The following is a 17,222-nucleotide window of genomic DNA, read 5'->3' on the forward strand; positions in this document are numbered from 1 at the left end:
GCAACTGAGAAAGGGGAAGTGGTAATATGGGCACACAGTTGTGTCATCTGTCACCGCTGCTCACCTATCAGGAGTCAGCAGATAAATGGGGGTGGGGTGGGGTACACAGTTATCACATGAGCCCATAGGGTCATGTCGTGTTCTTTGTCCAGCATCTTTTTTCTGGTCTGCCATACAACCACATCTAATATGATACTCACTGGAGCTAGAAGTAAGTTTAAAGAGAATTGTGTTAGTGTTCTTTTTATTGCTGTATGAATACCATAGATGGAGAATTGACTAGAAGGGGGGCTAAGAGAGTCCAATCTGTTGCCTCCCAGCTCTACCTGGTAGATTGCAACTGTCTTCTGGATTTTCATATCAAGCAGTTAATGGGCACAGGCCATTCCCAGCTCTACCTGGTCAGATTGTAACTGTCTTCTAAATTTTCATATTCACAGCTCTACCTGGCTTCTCTTGTCGTTTCTAATTCCACATGTTGTTGCTTGTTTGCTCACCTTTTCCTGAATTGATTAACTGGGCTCTAATAATTTTATCAACTTGGCTAGCCTTCATATAATTTTGAAAACTATAATTAGTATGTTTTCAGGCCTTCTATGTCCTATTGTGCCTTCCTGGAATACTTTTCTTAATTTCTGCAGCACAAACAAGTTTTAAACTTGGTAGACTTCACTGTGTGTGTATGAGTGAGCAGTGGTGCATGGAAGAACAACAGTTAAATGTCTGCATGGTGAGTGTGCCACACGAGGTACACACGCGTTTGTGTCTTAGTACAGTTCCCTCTGGTGGCTTTCATGTGTAGTGCACATGACTCCCTAATGCTGACCTGCTTGCAGAAGTGGGAGGTGCTTTCTTCTTGTTCTGAGGAAGCTGTATTGAAAGATGTCCTATAAGAAATTTAAGCTAATGTTGGCTGGTTGTGTTCTGATATTCTTTGTGTCCCTCATGTTTTACTCACTAGGAATGGGACACGTTTACAGGTGTGGTTGTTGGAGACATGCTGCGGAAAGCTGTAAGTTAAAATGTCATTTCCCTCTGGGAAAAACATTCTTGCCTTGGGGTTTATGAAATACAATTGCATCATAGGAGTTTAAAACTGTTGTTGAGTTGTACTTTTATTAGAAGAGTGTGTCCTGGTCTGTGCTCACTTACTGTAAAATGGGCTTAATATATTTTTAGACCTTGAAAAGTTACATTTTTAGAGAAAAATATTAAATACTAAGATTAAATACAGTGCTTATTTTTTTTTACAGAACTTGTATGTTGTGTTAAGAAAAATGTCATAATCTTTAGCAAAATTAATGCTTTCTTTTTTTTTTTTTTTTTTTTTTTTTTTTTTGGTTTTTCGAGACAGGGTTTCTCTGTGGCTTTGGAGCCTGTCCTGGAACTAGCTCTGTAGACCAGGCTGGCCTCGAACTCACAGAGATCCGCCTGCCTCTGCCTCCCGAGTGCTGGGATTAAAGGCTAACTGAAGCTGTAAAATTACTTTTTATTACTTTAATAAGTCTGTTTGGAACATACAAAATTTAAATAAATAATAGATAATTATTGTGAAATTGATGCAATGAAAGTCCAACACAATCTACGTCATTCTGGACTGTACAGGGCGGGGGCTCTCCATAATCACCACAAGCAGCCGAGTAGCATCCACGGGAGGTAAAAAGGCAGTTCAGTTCAGCACAGCTAAATAGCCAGTGTTGCTTCAAACTCTGGGAGTCTGACCCTGAGTTTATTTTAGGCATATTTAAGCACAACACAATTTGGTGAAAACTTTTCCGGTGATAATGAACTCAATCCCGTGTGCATAATAAAGCATGAATAAATCTCCTTGAGGAACGAAGTAACAATATGAAGACCAGACATGACTATATTGAATCTCTATAGAGTACACGTGACAGCTACCATAAAGATGGCTTTTATAGACTGACTGATAAAAATAAGCGTATGTTAAGGGTTTGAGGGAGGGTCTGGTGGCACAGATGGCACAAGGCAGGAATGCAGCTTTCCAGGCAGACAACAGCTCATGCACTCCTTCCTGTGAAGGGGCAGCTCTGTGCACCTACTTTCCAGGCCCCCCACAGATGGTTAAGCGCACACACACACACACACACACACACACACACACACACACACACACACAATGAATGCCATGTTGTTATATAACAGTGGGCTTCTTCTCTCTAACAATGTTACATGGAATTTTACCACTGTGACTTAATAAATGTAGTATATAGAATGTTTTGTTTTCAAACTTGTGTTGACAAAAATAGCTATTCAATTGCTTTTTTTAAAAAAATATTTGAGTTTTACCAAATGCATTAAGGAAAGTTGCTTTTACTGAAGGACTCTCAACAGAGAATTCGTGATCAACTTCCATCTTGGATAGATCAGGAAAGAAGCTGGGCAGTGGCAACACTGAAGGTATTTTATTTTTTTTAACTAATATTTTTTGTTAAAAGATTGTGTGTATGTGTTTATATATGGTCTGTCTGCGCACATGTGTGCTGGTGCATATGGAAGTCAGAAGTCAGGGCTGAGGATCTTACTTTTGCTGTGGGAACTCCTTCAGCTGATAGCCTTTAAGAAGCTGGCCCATTTTGGACGTGCTCTCATGTAGTACAAGTGCAGACGGAAAGTGTGTGTGCACAGCCCCTTTTTTCTGCTGGACTCAGTTCCAGTTCCCAGCGCTTGCAGAGACTTCGGATCGCTACCCTTACTGGGAGTTTATCCCCAAATAAATGAGCCTTTGTTATACTCCATTCTGGGCTAGGAACTCTTTGATACAACTACATACTTTATTGCATTCCTTTTTTTTCCTCCCTGAGACAGGGTACTTACTGAGCCCAGAGCCTACCAATTGGGTAGACTGAGTTAGGTGGAATTACCAGCAAATACACGGGGGTCCTGGTGTTTGTGATAATCAGATCTAGAATTACAGACTCAGGCCACCACGCTTGGTGCTTCATGCATGTTCTGGGGTTCTGAACTCATGTTTGCATAGTGGTGATCCTTAGCCCAATTTCTATTGAAACTTTTTTTTTTGAGGGATATTTTATTTTTGTGTGTGTTTTACTTGCGTCGACATTTTGTATGTGCAAATTATTGATATCAGTGTTGATAATTCTATAGTAAAGACATAAAATTTCTTCGTTTAAAATACCAAAGAATTAGTGTGGTGTCTGCCTCCCCCAGCTTATTTTTAATTGCTCAGCCCAAAGCATTGTGTTTGTAGAGATGAAAGACAAATGCATCCTACTAACTTTGTTCCCCCTTTCCTGTCACTGGCCTGTTTTCCTTACAACTGTATAGTACTACAGCAGCCCACAGAGAAAACAATAAATATGTCCAGCAATTATTGGTGACTCCCTCTGAGCTGTTCTGCAAGGTTGAAAATGGCTCTCTTGTTTCATGGTTCCAACAGCATCTAAGGCAGCTGCTCTGATTGCATTGCTTTAACAGTGAAGGGGGATGAGGCAAAGCTGAAGTCTGTGCTTCAGTCTGGAGTCTTTTACCCCTACACTGTATGCCTTTTTCCCCATAATTTTTGTTGATAAAGTGAGCGGGCTTCTCTTCATATCCTATTTTATTCTCTTCATTGATTATTCACTTCACGCTTATTATTAGCCATTATAGTATCAATGACCAGAGTTTTTTTTTAGTTCACCTAGCTTAAATCAACCTGCTGACCTTTCCTTTCCCTGTGAAATGGCATTTTGCCAAGAACTCAGTAGTCTGCTGTTTGCTCAGAATTCTCCCATCTTCTACATAAAAGGAGCCATGAAATCTTTTGCCATCTCACCTTGGCCTGCTTGAGAGAGAATTCTATTTAGTTCATTTAGCTAGAATTTCTCTTACCCTGAAGTTTTCTCAGTAACTGACTTCAGTTCTACTTCTTGGATATATACATATGTATTTTCTGAGTTGTGTTAAGAATTAAACCTGTTGTGTATTGATATCTTCCCATTATAATAACTTTGAGTCAGATCTGCTCTTACCTCTTAACTGTTATGCAGCTGTGGGATGGCAAATGTTTATTTTATATACTACGAAACTCTTCCACTAAAAAACTCATTGTCAAGTACCCCCAAAATTGCCATTTGATATGGCTGGTTCTACACAAGATCCACAGTCCTGAATGCTTGATTGGATGCCTAGTACATGGCAGAGGACATACTAGCTGCTGAATCACCCATCTCAGAGCACTGACTCATAATGGGACGATTATGTAATGCATAGTTCACTGGTGTTATTCGTGGTCGGACTTAAATGCCAGTCCTTATAAAGCTAACAGACAACTATTAGATATTATCCAGAGTCTTAGAATCATTAAAACTGATTAAGTTAAATGTGAGTTGTTAAGTTTTGTTGTTTAAAGTTTAGTTGGTTTATATAATTATATATATATCTATTATATCTATAGATACATGGTATCAGTACAAATAATTATTTAGATATGGGTACAGATGATAGGTATAGTATCCTAACAGTCTTGATGTATGTGTCTGTGCATGAAGTTCCATACTACAGATACAAGCCTTCCATTGTTTTAAAAGAAAACACCCATCTGTACAGATGTGCACTGCTGTTCATATTGTCCATTCTTGGAAAAAGTTGGAGAAAGGGGAACATTGAGATAGAAGTACTGGATGGATATATTTGGGTAAATCTCTGAGATGTGGCATTGTTTAAAGCAAAAACTCGTGTTGAACAGACACCTAGGAACTAGCAATGTGGGTTTGAACATTTAGAGGCAAAAGAAATAATGTGGTCACATATAGAGACATAAGCAAATATGGCTTGCAGAAGTCATGCTTTCTGAAGGATTTGCTGGTGTTCAAAAGACCAGAGGTGGACAGAAGGTAAACCTGTAAAGGGGAATTATTTCAAAATTTACATTCTTTCTCTCTCCTCCTCCCCCCCTCTCTCCCTCTCTCCCCCCTTCCCCCCCCCCACATGCACGCACGCACACACATTCTCACGCATACGCATGCACACACACACACTGTGTGCTAGGAGTTTAGTATAGTACTGATTTCAGTTCGGAAGACATGAACAGGTAGGAATGCAGGCAGTGAACAAGGAGGAGTTGTTGGCTGTCAGTGTTCCCAAGAGCCAACCGCATCTAAAGCAGTAAAAAACTGGCTCAACTCACTATGCATGATTGTTGCTGAAGGTGATCCAAAGTAGGAGGGAGGGACTAGATGAGAGACTGAGGGTGGGGATTCTTACTAAGCTCATGTAGAAGTGTCTTGGTAAGACTTCCACAGACAAAGTCTTCCACAGAGAAAGGCTGAATCTGAAACCCAGGTGAGATGCCCCCGTAGCACCATAGCAAAGTTGGGTCAGAAAAGAGCATGCTTGTTGCTAGGGCTGCACTTTGACTTGGACATGAGCTCAGTTGTGCTGTCCCTAGGACTTGCACTTGGTTTTGATGATAGTGGAAACAGCTAGGTACCAATGTCTTCCTGAACAGAAAATATCTCTTATGATTGTTGACCTATAGAATACTATCTTAGGAGTAGTTTGCTGGCTTTAATGTGGGTGTTTCTAGCCATGAAATGTGAGACAAACTATCGCCACGTAGAAGACAAGTAATAAGCATCTATAGTAATTAGTGTCCCTTGACTTTAGTTGTTTTTAAAGGTATGCTCATGTGCACATGGCTGCAGCTCCTTACATGTGCTAGTTTCCATTTTAGATCGCGCTCCCCAGTCTCTACCAGACTCTCTGCTTTGAAGACATGGCACTTTGGCGGACTTACTATCATCACTCAATGTGTGAACAGGAGTTTCCATCAATTCTTGCAAAGAAAGTTTCCTTATTTCAGCAGGTATAATTTAATGTAATCCAAGTGTAGAACAAAATCAAATGTGTGATGTTTCTCTTGTCCTTGAGGTGCCATTTAAGTAAAAGCTTTGCCTTTAATGTATTATGTAACTTCATATACATGCGGGAGGAAGCGCTTTCTGCTTTGGCCACCTTACCCAGACAGAGCCCTGGCAACATTTCTGGGTGGGTATCTCTCTGTACCTCTTGTTAGTCCCTCTGCCTCTGGTCCCAGTGGGACCCTGTGATAGGAAAAAAGCTCTTTAAAAAAGCAGCTAAGCATAAATCATATAGATTCTCCATTCACTTATTTTAAAGTCGTAGCTTAAAAAAGGATTTAATGTGAAGGAAAGGGAACTTCTAAAACTCCATTTCAAAGGGGAACCCTGAGATCTCTCACTGGGTGTCTTTAATTTCAACTTGGCAAGTGGCTCTGGAAATCAGCACCTAGGAAATGGTCATCCACTTGCCTTGTGTCTGAGTTGTCTATTTTTTTTTTTTTTTGATTTTCGAGACAGGTTCTCTGTAGCTTTTTTGGTTCCTGTCCTGGAACTAGCTCTTCTAGACCAGGCTGGCCTTGAACTTGTCTATTATGAAAGCCAATTCATTCTGTTTTCTTGTGCAATGAATGCTATCTCACTGGATGTACTTAAAACAAACAGCAAACCATCTGAAAATGAGCATTTACACATCAAAGGAGTGTTATACATCCACAGATGCCAGGCAGGCAGCTGCCAGATGCTGAACATTTACCCTGCCATCTAACTGGCCACTGGCCTTTTATAGGATCTTGAATACATATCTAACTCATCCTAGGCTTACTTCACATAAGAACTTTAAGGAGTTTTTGACATAGAAGGGAAGTCTTGGTTCATAACTGTTGTGACAGTTCCAAATATAGTAAATAGTGTGCAAGATTGGTTACCCTTGTATTTCTGTAAACATTAATTAGTAATCATTGACTGTTGTTTAGTTAATCCTGCTGAGAAACATCTATGTACAAAATTCTCCGTTTGTTTTAGGTTCTTGTTGTTCAGGCTCTTCGACCGGACAGACTGCAGAGCGCCATGGCTCTGTTTGCCTGTAAGACCCTGGGTAAGCCCTGCCCCTTGCAGACTACACCTCTGACCCGGGGTGACTCCTTTGGGACTTAGAGTTCATTTTGTGCTAACTCTAGTAAAAATGTTTTAAGGTCTTTTATTATTTGTTTTTATTTTCATACAACTTTTAATCTCACAGCTGGGCTAGGCACTAATCTATGAGCTGTCATCAGAGAGGCCTCACCCAGCAACTGATAGGAACAGAATCAGAGACCCACAGCCAAATGCTAGGTCGAGCTCAGCGAATCCTATGGAAGAGGGGAGAAAGGATTGTAGGAGACAGTGGGGTCAAGAAAACACACAGAACTTGGGGTCCCAGGGGCTCACAGAGACTGAACTGACAACCAGGGAGCCTGTGTGGGACCAGCCTAGGTCCTCTGCATATATGTTACAGATGTGTAACTTGGTCTTCTTGTAAGACTCCTAACGGTGTGAGCAGGGCTGTCTCTGCTTCTTAGACCTGTTCCTCCTGCTGGATTGCCTCATCCAGCCTTAATAGAAGAGGAGGTGCTTAGTTTCACTACTTGATATACTATGGCTGGTAATATCCCTGGGAGGCCTGGAAACAGAAGTAGAGGAGTAGACGGGAGATGGTTGGGGTAGAAAATAGGAGAGGAAGGAGGGGAAACTCTAGTTGGGATATAAAAACTAAAAAATAAATAAGCAAAAACAAAAAGCAAAAAAAAAAAACCCTGTTAAACATAAAGTTGTAAAATATGCCTCTAGATTCAGGTCATTACTCTTAAGTGGCTGTTAGGGCAAATTTCCCTGTAGCTGGAGTAGCTCCCTCTGAAACTGCTTTCATCTTTATGGGTTGCTGCTGTGAAGAACAGGAGGGGAATCAGGGTGCAGCATGCATCTTTCCATACCTACAAGTGCCTCTTGGCCTTATTGATGGCACTGAATTCATCTTTTCAAGTGTTTACCACAAAAGTCTTACTGGCTGTTTGTACTCATTTCTCCTTTGGAGACTTGTGGAAGCCCTGCTTGTTTGTATGGTCATTCCCTGGACATTACGGCTTCCCATCCTCTCTCATGTTTATGTTTCTGTGTCATTTTCTTTTACACATTAGCTTAAGCAAGTATATTTTAAGCTCTTAATTGAAGTGGGCATTTTCAACTTTTTATAAGATAATCATGTTGACAAAAGAAATTTACCTACGATAGGAAATTTGTTATTCCCTATCTGAATAGACTGCAGACTTGTGAGAGCCTGTTGAGAGGAGGAAGTGCAGGGGAGCTGTTTGAGTACACTTGGCTCTTGGTGGCAGGTCATGCTGGGGCAAGACGACTAGCTTCTTTTGAGTATTTTCCTTCACAGAAAATTGCTTGTTATTCAAAGTGCTTATGTGATTTAGACAGCGGATAAATAGACTGTTTGGTGTGATGTTTAGCGCAGCAGGTGGTGAACAAATGGAATTTATAGTGACATTAGATTGTTGGGCTCCAAAGGAGGAAAGCGGAGCGCAGTGCCTGTCAGTGAGGGTGTGAGGGGTACTCTGTGCCTCCACTGGACTCCCTCTCATGGTGCCAGGAGACAGTCTTCATCCTGTCTCAGGACAGAAGCGTTTGCTTGGATGATTGCAGTCTGGAGATGCTGCAGTCTACCTCCTCATTTCTTCAATCGGTCAGTGTGGTAGTCAGGATCCACTGATGGCCATGTGGCAAGCAGAGGGTACCTCATCGGAAAAGTGTTACAAAAACACATTCTTGGAAGCATTCATAAGTAGTAGTATTAATAGTTGAGTGAGTTTTAGAGAAAAAAATGTAATATGAGATTAAAAATTAACCAAATAGTCTCTATGTCATATACTTATTTTTAGAGTTTTTTAATTGAAATAGAAATATACCACTTTCCCTACTCATTTTCTTATCTCCAGCCACTCCCAGATATTCTTCCTCAAACCCTACCTGTTTCCCCTCCACTCTCAAGTTCACAGCCTCTTTTTCTTTTATTATTATCCTGTGTGTTTTCACGGATATGTGTGTGTATACATATAAACTCAGCAGGTTGTACATGCACTTGCGAGCGCACGCACACACACACATACACACACATGCGCGTGCGCACACGCGACCTGCTGAGTTTCTATTTGTTATTTGTACGTATTTGGTTTCAGGGTTGACTACTGCTATTGGACAATCAATAACAGGGCTCATTCCTTGTAGAAGCTAATTTTCTTCTTCCAGCATTCGTTAGTTGCATTGTAGTTCTCTGTGTAGGAGTCGGGCACACTGGGATTCCCTCCCTTCCACATTAGCATGGCCATTAATAGTGCCATTTTCCAGTCTTGTTTATTCAGCTAGGAGAGTCTGATAGCAAATTTCCTGGTGTTCCAGCTTTTATGATCTCTCTGCTGAACCACTGACGCGGGATCTGTCAAGTAGATGTAACTCTTGGGACAGCCCCCCCCCCCCGTCTCAATTAGGGTTTCTATTACTGTGATGGAACATCATGACCAAAGAGCAAGGTGGGGAGGAAAGGGTTTATTTGACTTACACTTCAGCATTGCTGTTCACCACTGAAGGAGTCAGGGCAGAGACTCAAACAGGGCAAGATCCTGGAAGCAGAAGCTGATGCAGAGGCCATGGAGGGGAGCTGCTTACTGACTTGCTTCCCTTGGCTTGCTCAGCCCATCTTCTTATAGATCCCAGAACCAGCAGCCCAGGAATGGTATCACCCACCATGGGGTGGACCCTCCTCCCCTCTTAATGACTAAATGAGAAAATACCTTACAGTTGGATCTCAAGGAGGCATTTCCTCAGCTGAGGCTCCTTCCTCTCATGACTCGATAGCTTGTGTAAAACCCCCCAGTACACTCCCTGACAATCCATCATCCTACATTGTGTGCAGTTGTGGTGTTCTGGGATGGTCTCCTTTTGCTTTACAGAGAGGTGGCTCATGCACCACATGTAATTATTTTCAATATATTTTATAATGAATGTTGCCTTTCTTTCTTTAACTTCTGTAATACCTGTTTTAGGACTGAAGGAGTTATCCCCTCCTCCCCTGAATCTCAAACGTTTATACAAAGAGACGCTAAACATCGAGCCCATCTTGATAATCATTTCCCCAGGAGCCGACCCTTCCCAGGAACTTCAAGAACTTGCTAATGCTGAAAGAAGCAGCGAGTGTTACCACCAGGTGGGTAGGGACTTCCCTGTTCTGCCCACCCCAGACCCTAGGTCCTAGCAGTGAATGGGCAGTTAAAGAACAGTGTTGAAAGGTGTCCGTATCCAGAACTCAAGACCAGCAAGAAGAGTCTTCTGAAATGAATGTCCTTAAGGACCCTGAGATGGGAAAATTCTTCTGATTCATCCAGATTAGCCCAGTGACATCACCAGTATGTTTTTAAAGGGAAGCAGGTGATTGGGTGTGAAGGTACAGACTGTGAATGGTAGGGGGAAGGCAGGAGGGGAGAAAAGATTCATTACCTTGATGGTAGATCAGCACAACTTCAGGCTTCCAAAAGCTTCAAGACCACTTGAGGTAAGGCACTAAACATTGTGTTTCCTTGTCGGAGCACAGTAGAGAACGGATACATCTGATGAAAGTTTGAAAATGACTTTAGAATTGTTAGATTGCTTTCATAGCAAATGCACTAGTGTTTACTTGGAAGTTCCTTGACTTAAAAGCAAAGAAATGCACAAATATTTTGAGCAAAATCTACTGAGTACCATACTGTTTTTCTTAAAGAGTGAGCTTTGTTCATTCCTATCATCTTTCAAGTCAACGTGCATGCAGGTTTAAAGAGGAATTTATTAGTTTATTGTCAGTTTTTGGAAGTTACTATATCTCTTTCATTAAGATTTATGATTTAAAACACTAGGATTTGAAAATTCAAATACTTCATACCCATTAAAATTTAAAAAGAAATAAATCTATGAAGGCAGCTCTGGTTGGTTGTAGGGTAGCACTGACAAGCCCTGGGCTCTCCATGCAGTCACTGGTGAGGATGGCATATTTGTTAGTACAGTATGCATGTGTGTGTGCTATGGAGCCAGGAGCGCGCCACAGACTCTACCTGTCATCAGTGACTTTGACGGGAAGATAAAAACTTATACTCTAAACTATGAATTGTTTATTGCTCTTAGAAAAGATGATTAATTCTTGGTATTTGTTTTTGATTTTTCTTAAAGCCAGTTGTGGAGGTTTAGAATTTATTATCCTTCTTTGAAAATGTTATTTTAGAATGTTTTAGCTGATACTTTCTACTGGGGTTTTTGTTTGTGTAGGTTGCTATGGGTCAAGGTCAAGCTGATTTAGCAATACAAATGCTAAAAGAATGTGCCCGGAATGGAGACTGGCTCTGTTTGAAGAACTTACATCTTGTGGTGTCTTGGCTTCCAGTTCTGGAGAAGGTAGTGTCGTAGGGTTTCTATTGCTGTTAAGAGACACCAAGACCATGGCAACTCTTAAAAGGAAAACATTTAATTGGGGGCTGGCTTATCACGGCAGGAAGTATGGCAATGCACAGTCAGACATGGTGCTAGAGAAGGAACCGAGATTTCTACATCTGGTCCCACAGGCAGCTGGAAGGCAGGAAGACGTTGGACCTGGCTTGAACATTTGAGACCTCAAAGCGTTCCTCCCTCATGACACAAGGCCACACCACCTAATAGTGCCACTCCCTATGGGCCTATGGGGGTCATTTTCATTCAAACCACCACAGGTAGCTTGAGATGGACATGGCACAGGAACACGAAGCATCAGTATCGAGTGATGTGTGTCGCGTTTAGGGAAGGTAGTACTTGATAAGATAATTGTAGGCCTATTCATTTTTGAAAACTGTATGTGTGCCAAACAAAATTGATCTTTTAGTAGTAAGTTGCAAAGTCCTGTCCTTTTAAAGAGTGGATAAGGGAATCCAAGAAATTACTGATTAAGATTGACAGAAGCATGGGAAATTTTTACAGAAAGAAGGTAGGAGATGCTTTAATGGATTGCCGAAGATCTCTTTATACCATCGCATATGCTCCTGTTTTGTTGTCTGTCTCTGAAATCACAGAGTTTCTTAGGCACTTATTAAAGCTAGTGTAAACTGAAGCAATGATCTCATTTTACTCACTTGGCCCCAGGAGGAAAATCATCTGAAGACAGAACAAAGTGGTTGATATGTTGGAAAGGGAAACCTGTATTAAGTCTGTTACCCAGTTAAGAAAGGTCTTACTCTTGGGAGACATAACTCTAAAAAAGAGATGCTCCTGAAGCCTGAGCAGAGTGTGGCTCTCGTGAGACAGAGGAAAGGCATCCTGGGTAATTAGCAGCACAGTAGACGAGGGTGTGGAGGTATGTATGGCTAGAGGGTGTGAGGTGCCTTTGACAGTACAAAGAGGGCTATGTAGGGAGTGTAGGGAGGTAGAGTTCAATGACTTAGAAAGGCTTAGGATTTAAGGAGCCAGAGAAAAGTTCTTACCAGAGGGGTTAGTAATTAATATTGAATTAAACCAGCTGAGTAGTATCTTAAATAGAATCAAACAGAACAGTAGATGAGGCCTGGCCTCATATCCTTGTGAAATGTTTAGAAGTATACAGTCCTCATAAATTGGCAATTACAGCACTTTGTGAAGAATAGGTAATTGATACATCTATAATTGAGACAACAACTAAGCTGATGAGCTCCTGGTTCTGTTACTTGTAATCAATAGAAATAGATTTGAAACCAAAGCTATCTGAATATTCACGTAATGCTTTCCATGGAAACCACTAGTATATAAAATGTATCGAACAACTCACATGCATTTTAGGGTCTAAGGACCAGTAATCCTGCTTTCTGTTAGAAACGGTTGAGAGACACTGATTCAACATAATAATCAAATCTTAGCTCGAACTCTCTGAAACATATAGAGTAGATGATAATCCAAATCTTGAAAAACAATGTTTTTATTCCTTTTTTTCTCTTAAGTGGTTCAGCTCAAAATTTACAAGCATATTGGAAATATAGCCAAACAACAAATGTACCATTTCTCTTTAATTTTTATAGATGTGCAAAATTCTGTTTAAACTTCATATTTTAAAAGTGTGAGATGTGAATACATTTTATCATTTTTAATTTTTAGCCAGCACAATGGCCATGATTTTGCTATTCTTTTTGCTCCTAGCTATCCTTTTCCATGACACTGATAATGAATATTAGAGTTTAATGAAGATTATATATATGTTTTTGTCGTTTTCATTGTCTTTTAGAGCAATCAGAGTGTTGTAGTTTGCTTTATTTTTGACAGGGTTTCACTCTGTACCCCAGACTGCGCTGTGGCTCATTCACTCGAGCAGTAGATACTTGTTGAGTATATGAAGGGAAGCCAAGATGTGCGTGGGGGCTGGTTGCCTGCAGATTTCCCCTGGAGACAGACCACACTAACACATAACTGCTGGGTGATGAGTGTGTACCTTCATTAACACTGATAAAGTTGGAGCTGCGGTAGTGAGGACTGGAGAGGATGTTCCACCGAAACATGGTGCTTAGGTTATATGGCAACAGAAAGAAGTTATCAAGTTACGAAAAGGGGTATACCCAGAAAGAAGAATGCTTTGAGTAAATAACTTACATATATGATATGAAGGGTGAGGGCAGGTGAACTGTGTGTTGCCCTTTAAAACTGACTTTGTAGGGCATTGCTAACATTGCATAACTGAAAATGGGAATGGAACAATGAGGCTAGAGTCTAGCTGGCAGCTTCGGCTTAGTACCTATAGCTGAGGTTGACTTTGTACTGCAGGCACTTCGTGACCAGGTTGCCATAATCCGCGGAGTATCTACGTGCCTAGAGGTGGTTGGTATACATTGTAGATCCCAAGGTCACACAGCAAGTAAATGGCAAAGATCGGATGTCAGCTCAGAATAACTGACCAGACTCATGTTCCTATTTATTATGTATTGCTTAGCTGTTGTTAAATAAATCCAAATATTAAGAAACATCAAAGTATGACAAATATTTATTGGTTTTTAAAAAGGAATTGAATACTCTTCAACCTAAAGATACCTTTCGTCTGTGGCTCACTGCGGAGGTTCACCCTAACTTCACCCCCATTTTACTCCAGTCAAGCTTGAAGATAACATATGAGGTAAAATGATTCCCAAGTCCTATCCTGAGGTATAGAAGAGCAATAATCTGTACATTGCCTTTAAAGTTATGCAAACATCTATTATTCAAAACTATAAAAATTTTTAATATTTCATGAGGAATAAATTACATAAATAGCATAAGATGGTAGAAAAAGGCTTTAAAGTTATTTCCAAATTTTATTTATCATTTTGTTATTGCTGTTTATAGAAAGAAAACAGACTCCACAATGCAAAATTTATCATCTTAATCATTTCCTGGATCACTTGACAATTCGACTTTTAACTTTCTGAAGTCCCTTTGTACTTTCCCCACTGTGCTTCCATAGTGGTTATGTTCCCACTAAGAACGCTCACGTTCTCTGCGTCTTTGCCAACATCTGTTTTTAATAACCCCCTGGTGGTCATCCTGATAGATGCTAGGTGATAAATCCGTGAGATTTTGACATGTGTTTCCATGACGACTAGTGGTATTTAGTCTTTTCACGCTTGTTGAATGTTTGTGCATCTTCTCTGAAGAAATGTATATTGCATTTCCTTTCCCCCTTTTTAACTTCATTATTTTATTTTGATCTAGACAAACTACAACCACATCTACCTATCTATATATCCCCAAATTTGAGTTACAGCCAGATCCATCTTACTTGTTATGTGAATTATTGTATTTTCAAGATATAGTCTGTAACTTCTTAGTCATCATAATAGGTTGACTCAAAGGTTTAAAAACTGTGCCCCTCCTTTCTCCTGTTAGCATTCAGCATCACACTTGTATTAGAAATGGCAATTTTGGTTTGGTAAACAGGAAATTCTTAATGATCACATGAAATTTACTTTGTTATTTTGAATACCTTTGGTGATCAAGATTTATTTTATTTTGAAAATTCTATGGATTAGCAAATAATATGAACTATTTGGTGCAAGGTTTAAGGCTGCTTTTATATTTGTATACTTTGCAGTAACAGAAAATTAAATTGGGCTTTTGTGTGTTGAAACAGGTCTCCTTTGTGTGTAATGTTTTAAGCGGTAGGATGTATGTTCATATCTTATTCTTTTAGTCACCCCCAGGTTTGAAGAAGAATTTGATGCGTACTTATGAGTCTTGGACTCCTGAGCAAATTAGTAAAAAAGATAACCTGCACCGGGCTCATGCTCTTTTTAGTTTAGCATGGTTTCACGCTGCCTGTCAAGAAAGAAGAAATTATATTCCACAGGTAATTATGTTTTGATGGAACTTAATACATTTATTAGGATTTTTATAATTTAGTGTGTAAAGGTGGGGTTATGTCATTGTTTGGTTTTTTAATTTAGTGTTTTTCTGTTAGCTCACTACACTGTATAATGTCTGGTTATATGCTTAATGTACCATTGATTTGATGACCAAAGGCCAGCCTGTGACCCAGTGGAGGTAGCCAGTGAGCATCAAGTACTACTCCTGTGGTGGATATCTTAGCAGGTATCTCAAATTTCAAAAATTAAACCTCCCATACCTGTTTCCTCCAGGATAGCCTTAGTTAAATGCCTTCACACCTCATTGCTTTCTCAAGTTAGCATCTCAGGAATTGTTCTTGGTGTATCATCTGCTCACCTTTCTCCTCAATCCATTATCAGGTACTAGTCTATCTCAAAACATAACTCCAATGTGTGTAGCCATAAGCTAGTAGGGAGCATGATTAAAGTACTACGATTTTTGCTTCTTAGTTACTTGGTAACCCTTTCCCAGCCTGACGTTCTTTCAGGGATCTACATATCCTTCAGATCAAAGCCAGTCTCTTTCCGCTTCCATTGGATCCAATTCAAAACTGTTAATCTCTTCCTGTTTTCAAAATATCACTTTTCTAATCATTATATTCTTTCCTCTTATCTCCTAGATTGGGTCAGATTTTTCTCATATAGGTAGCACATATGTTTCTTACCACCAAACCTTATAGAGATATGTTTTACGTGTATTTGTCTCTGCGCTTGCCTGGAAAAGCTACAAGGAAATAGATTCATGTTTGGGTTTTTTTCTTACGTACTTGGAATCTTATCTGTAATGAACATTTATGAGGTATTTTGAATGGTTAATCAATACTAACATTATGCAAGTTTTAAAAATTTTAGTTTGAACTTAATCAATTATATAATTAGTGTAGTTAATGGAAACCCCATAGAAATTACTTTTGTATCTTACATTATTGTTCTGTAGTATCATGTTTTAGGTGTGTTTTTACATAAACATCACAGCTGTTAGGTAGTTGTTTGTATAAATTAATGTACAGAAACAACGTATACTTTTAGGACTTATTTTGGCAGTTGTTTCTTGTTTGTGGACAAAATGTTTAGTTCTGGAGCATGAAGGTATAGGAAACACATTACTGTGCATGTGGTATATAGATTAAGAAAGGCACTACATCAATTTGTGCTCTCTATGCTGTGTGCATAGTGATAAAAACTGGAGTGGAGCCGGGCGGTGGTGGCGCACGCCTTTAATCCCAGCACTTGGGAGGCAGGCGGATCTCTGTGAGTTCGAGACCAGCCTGGTCTACAAGATCTAGTTCCAGGACAGGCTCCAAAACCACAGAGAAACCCTGTCTCGAAAAACCAAAAAAAAAAAAAAAACCAAAAAAAAAAACAAAACAAAACTGGAGTGGAATTACAAACTCATTTTCATGTTTCTGAGGTCATTAAATTTTTAAAAATACTATTTTAAACATATGCTGCATTGATTTTTAAAGATTTTATTTTTTAGTATATAGTGAGTGATTTTTCTTAAATTTTTGAGGATGGTGATGTCTGATGCATGTCTTTGATTTTACTGTGTCTTAAATTTTCTTTGATAGGGTTGGACCAAGTTTTATGAGTTTTCTTTATCAGATCTTCGGGCTGGGTACAACATCATTGACAGGCTCTTCGATGGTAAGCTTTTAGAAACAAAGCCAAGCCAGACTTGTACTGCTGCACATGTTTTACCTAAGTGGCTAATTCCCATCACACATCTGGGGTTTTGCTTTGTGTTTTGTATTTTAATGCCCTGATTTCTATGCCTGTGATCTGAAGGTTCTTGGGTTGGGTCATTGATTTGATATAATGCATTAGAATTCCGACTTACCAATAGTTTCCAGGAAACAGATCTAGAAAGAGCTTGTGTCCATTTTGTGGCCTACAAAATTTTCAGGCTCAACTGAATTGTTCAGATCTCTTTCTAAGGAATGAACGAATGCTCTGGATAACAGCAGAGCAGAACTAGAACCGA

General features: G+C 39.8%; 1 protein-coding gene across 2 annotated transcripts in view; it reads left to right on the plus strand.

Annotated features, from left to right (window-relative positions):
- The window catches only part of Dync2h1 (dynein cytoplasmic 2 heavy chain 1), a 224,895-nt gene that overhangs the window by 154,464 nt on the left and 53,209 nt on the right, over positions 1 to 17,222 (plus strand). For both annotated transcript variants that reach the window (XM_075966861.1, XM_075966862.1), the window contains 9 exons: positions 962 to 1,012; positions 2,344 to 2,421; positions 5,699 to 5,830; positions 6,849 to 6,921; positions 9,911 to 10,071; positions 11,163 to 11,288; positions 13,882 to 13,992; positions 15,046 to 15,201; positions 16,810 to 16,885. In XM_075966861.1, the coding sequence (XP_075822976.1) occupies positions 962 to 1,012; positions 2,344 to 2,421; positions 5,699 to 5,830; positions 6,849 to 6,921; positions 9,911 to 10,071; positions 11,163 to 11,288; positions 13,882 to 13,992; positions 15,046 to 15,201; positions 16,810 to 16,885 (964 nt within the window). The remainder of the gene's footprint in view (positions 1 to 961; positions 1,013 to 2,343; positions 2,422 to 5,698; positions 5,831 to 6,848; positions 6,922 to 9,910; positions 10,072 to 11,162; positions 11,289 to 13,881; positions 13,993 to 15,045; positions 15,202 to 16,809; positions 16,886 to 17,222) is intronic.

Source organism: Microtus pennsylvanicus, chromosome 3, assembly GCF_037038515.1.
Source record: "Microtus pennsylvanicus isolate mMicPen1 chromosome 3, mMicPen1.hap1, whole genome shotgun sequence".
Taxonomy (NCBI): Eukaryota; Metazoa; Chordata; class Mammalia; order Rodentia; family Cricetidae; genus Microtus; species Microtus pennsylvanicus.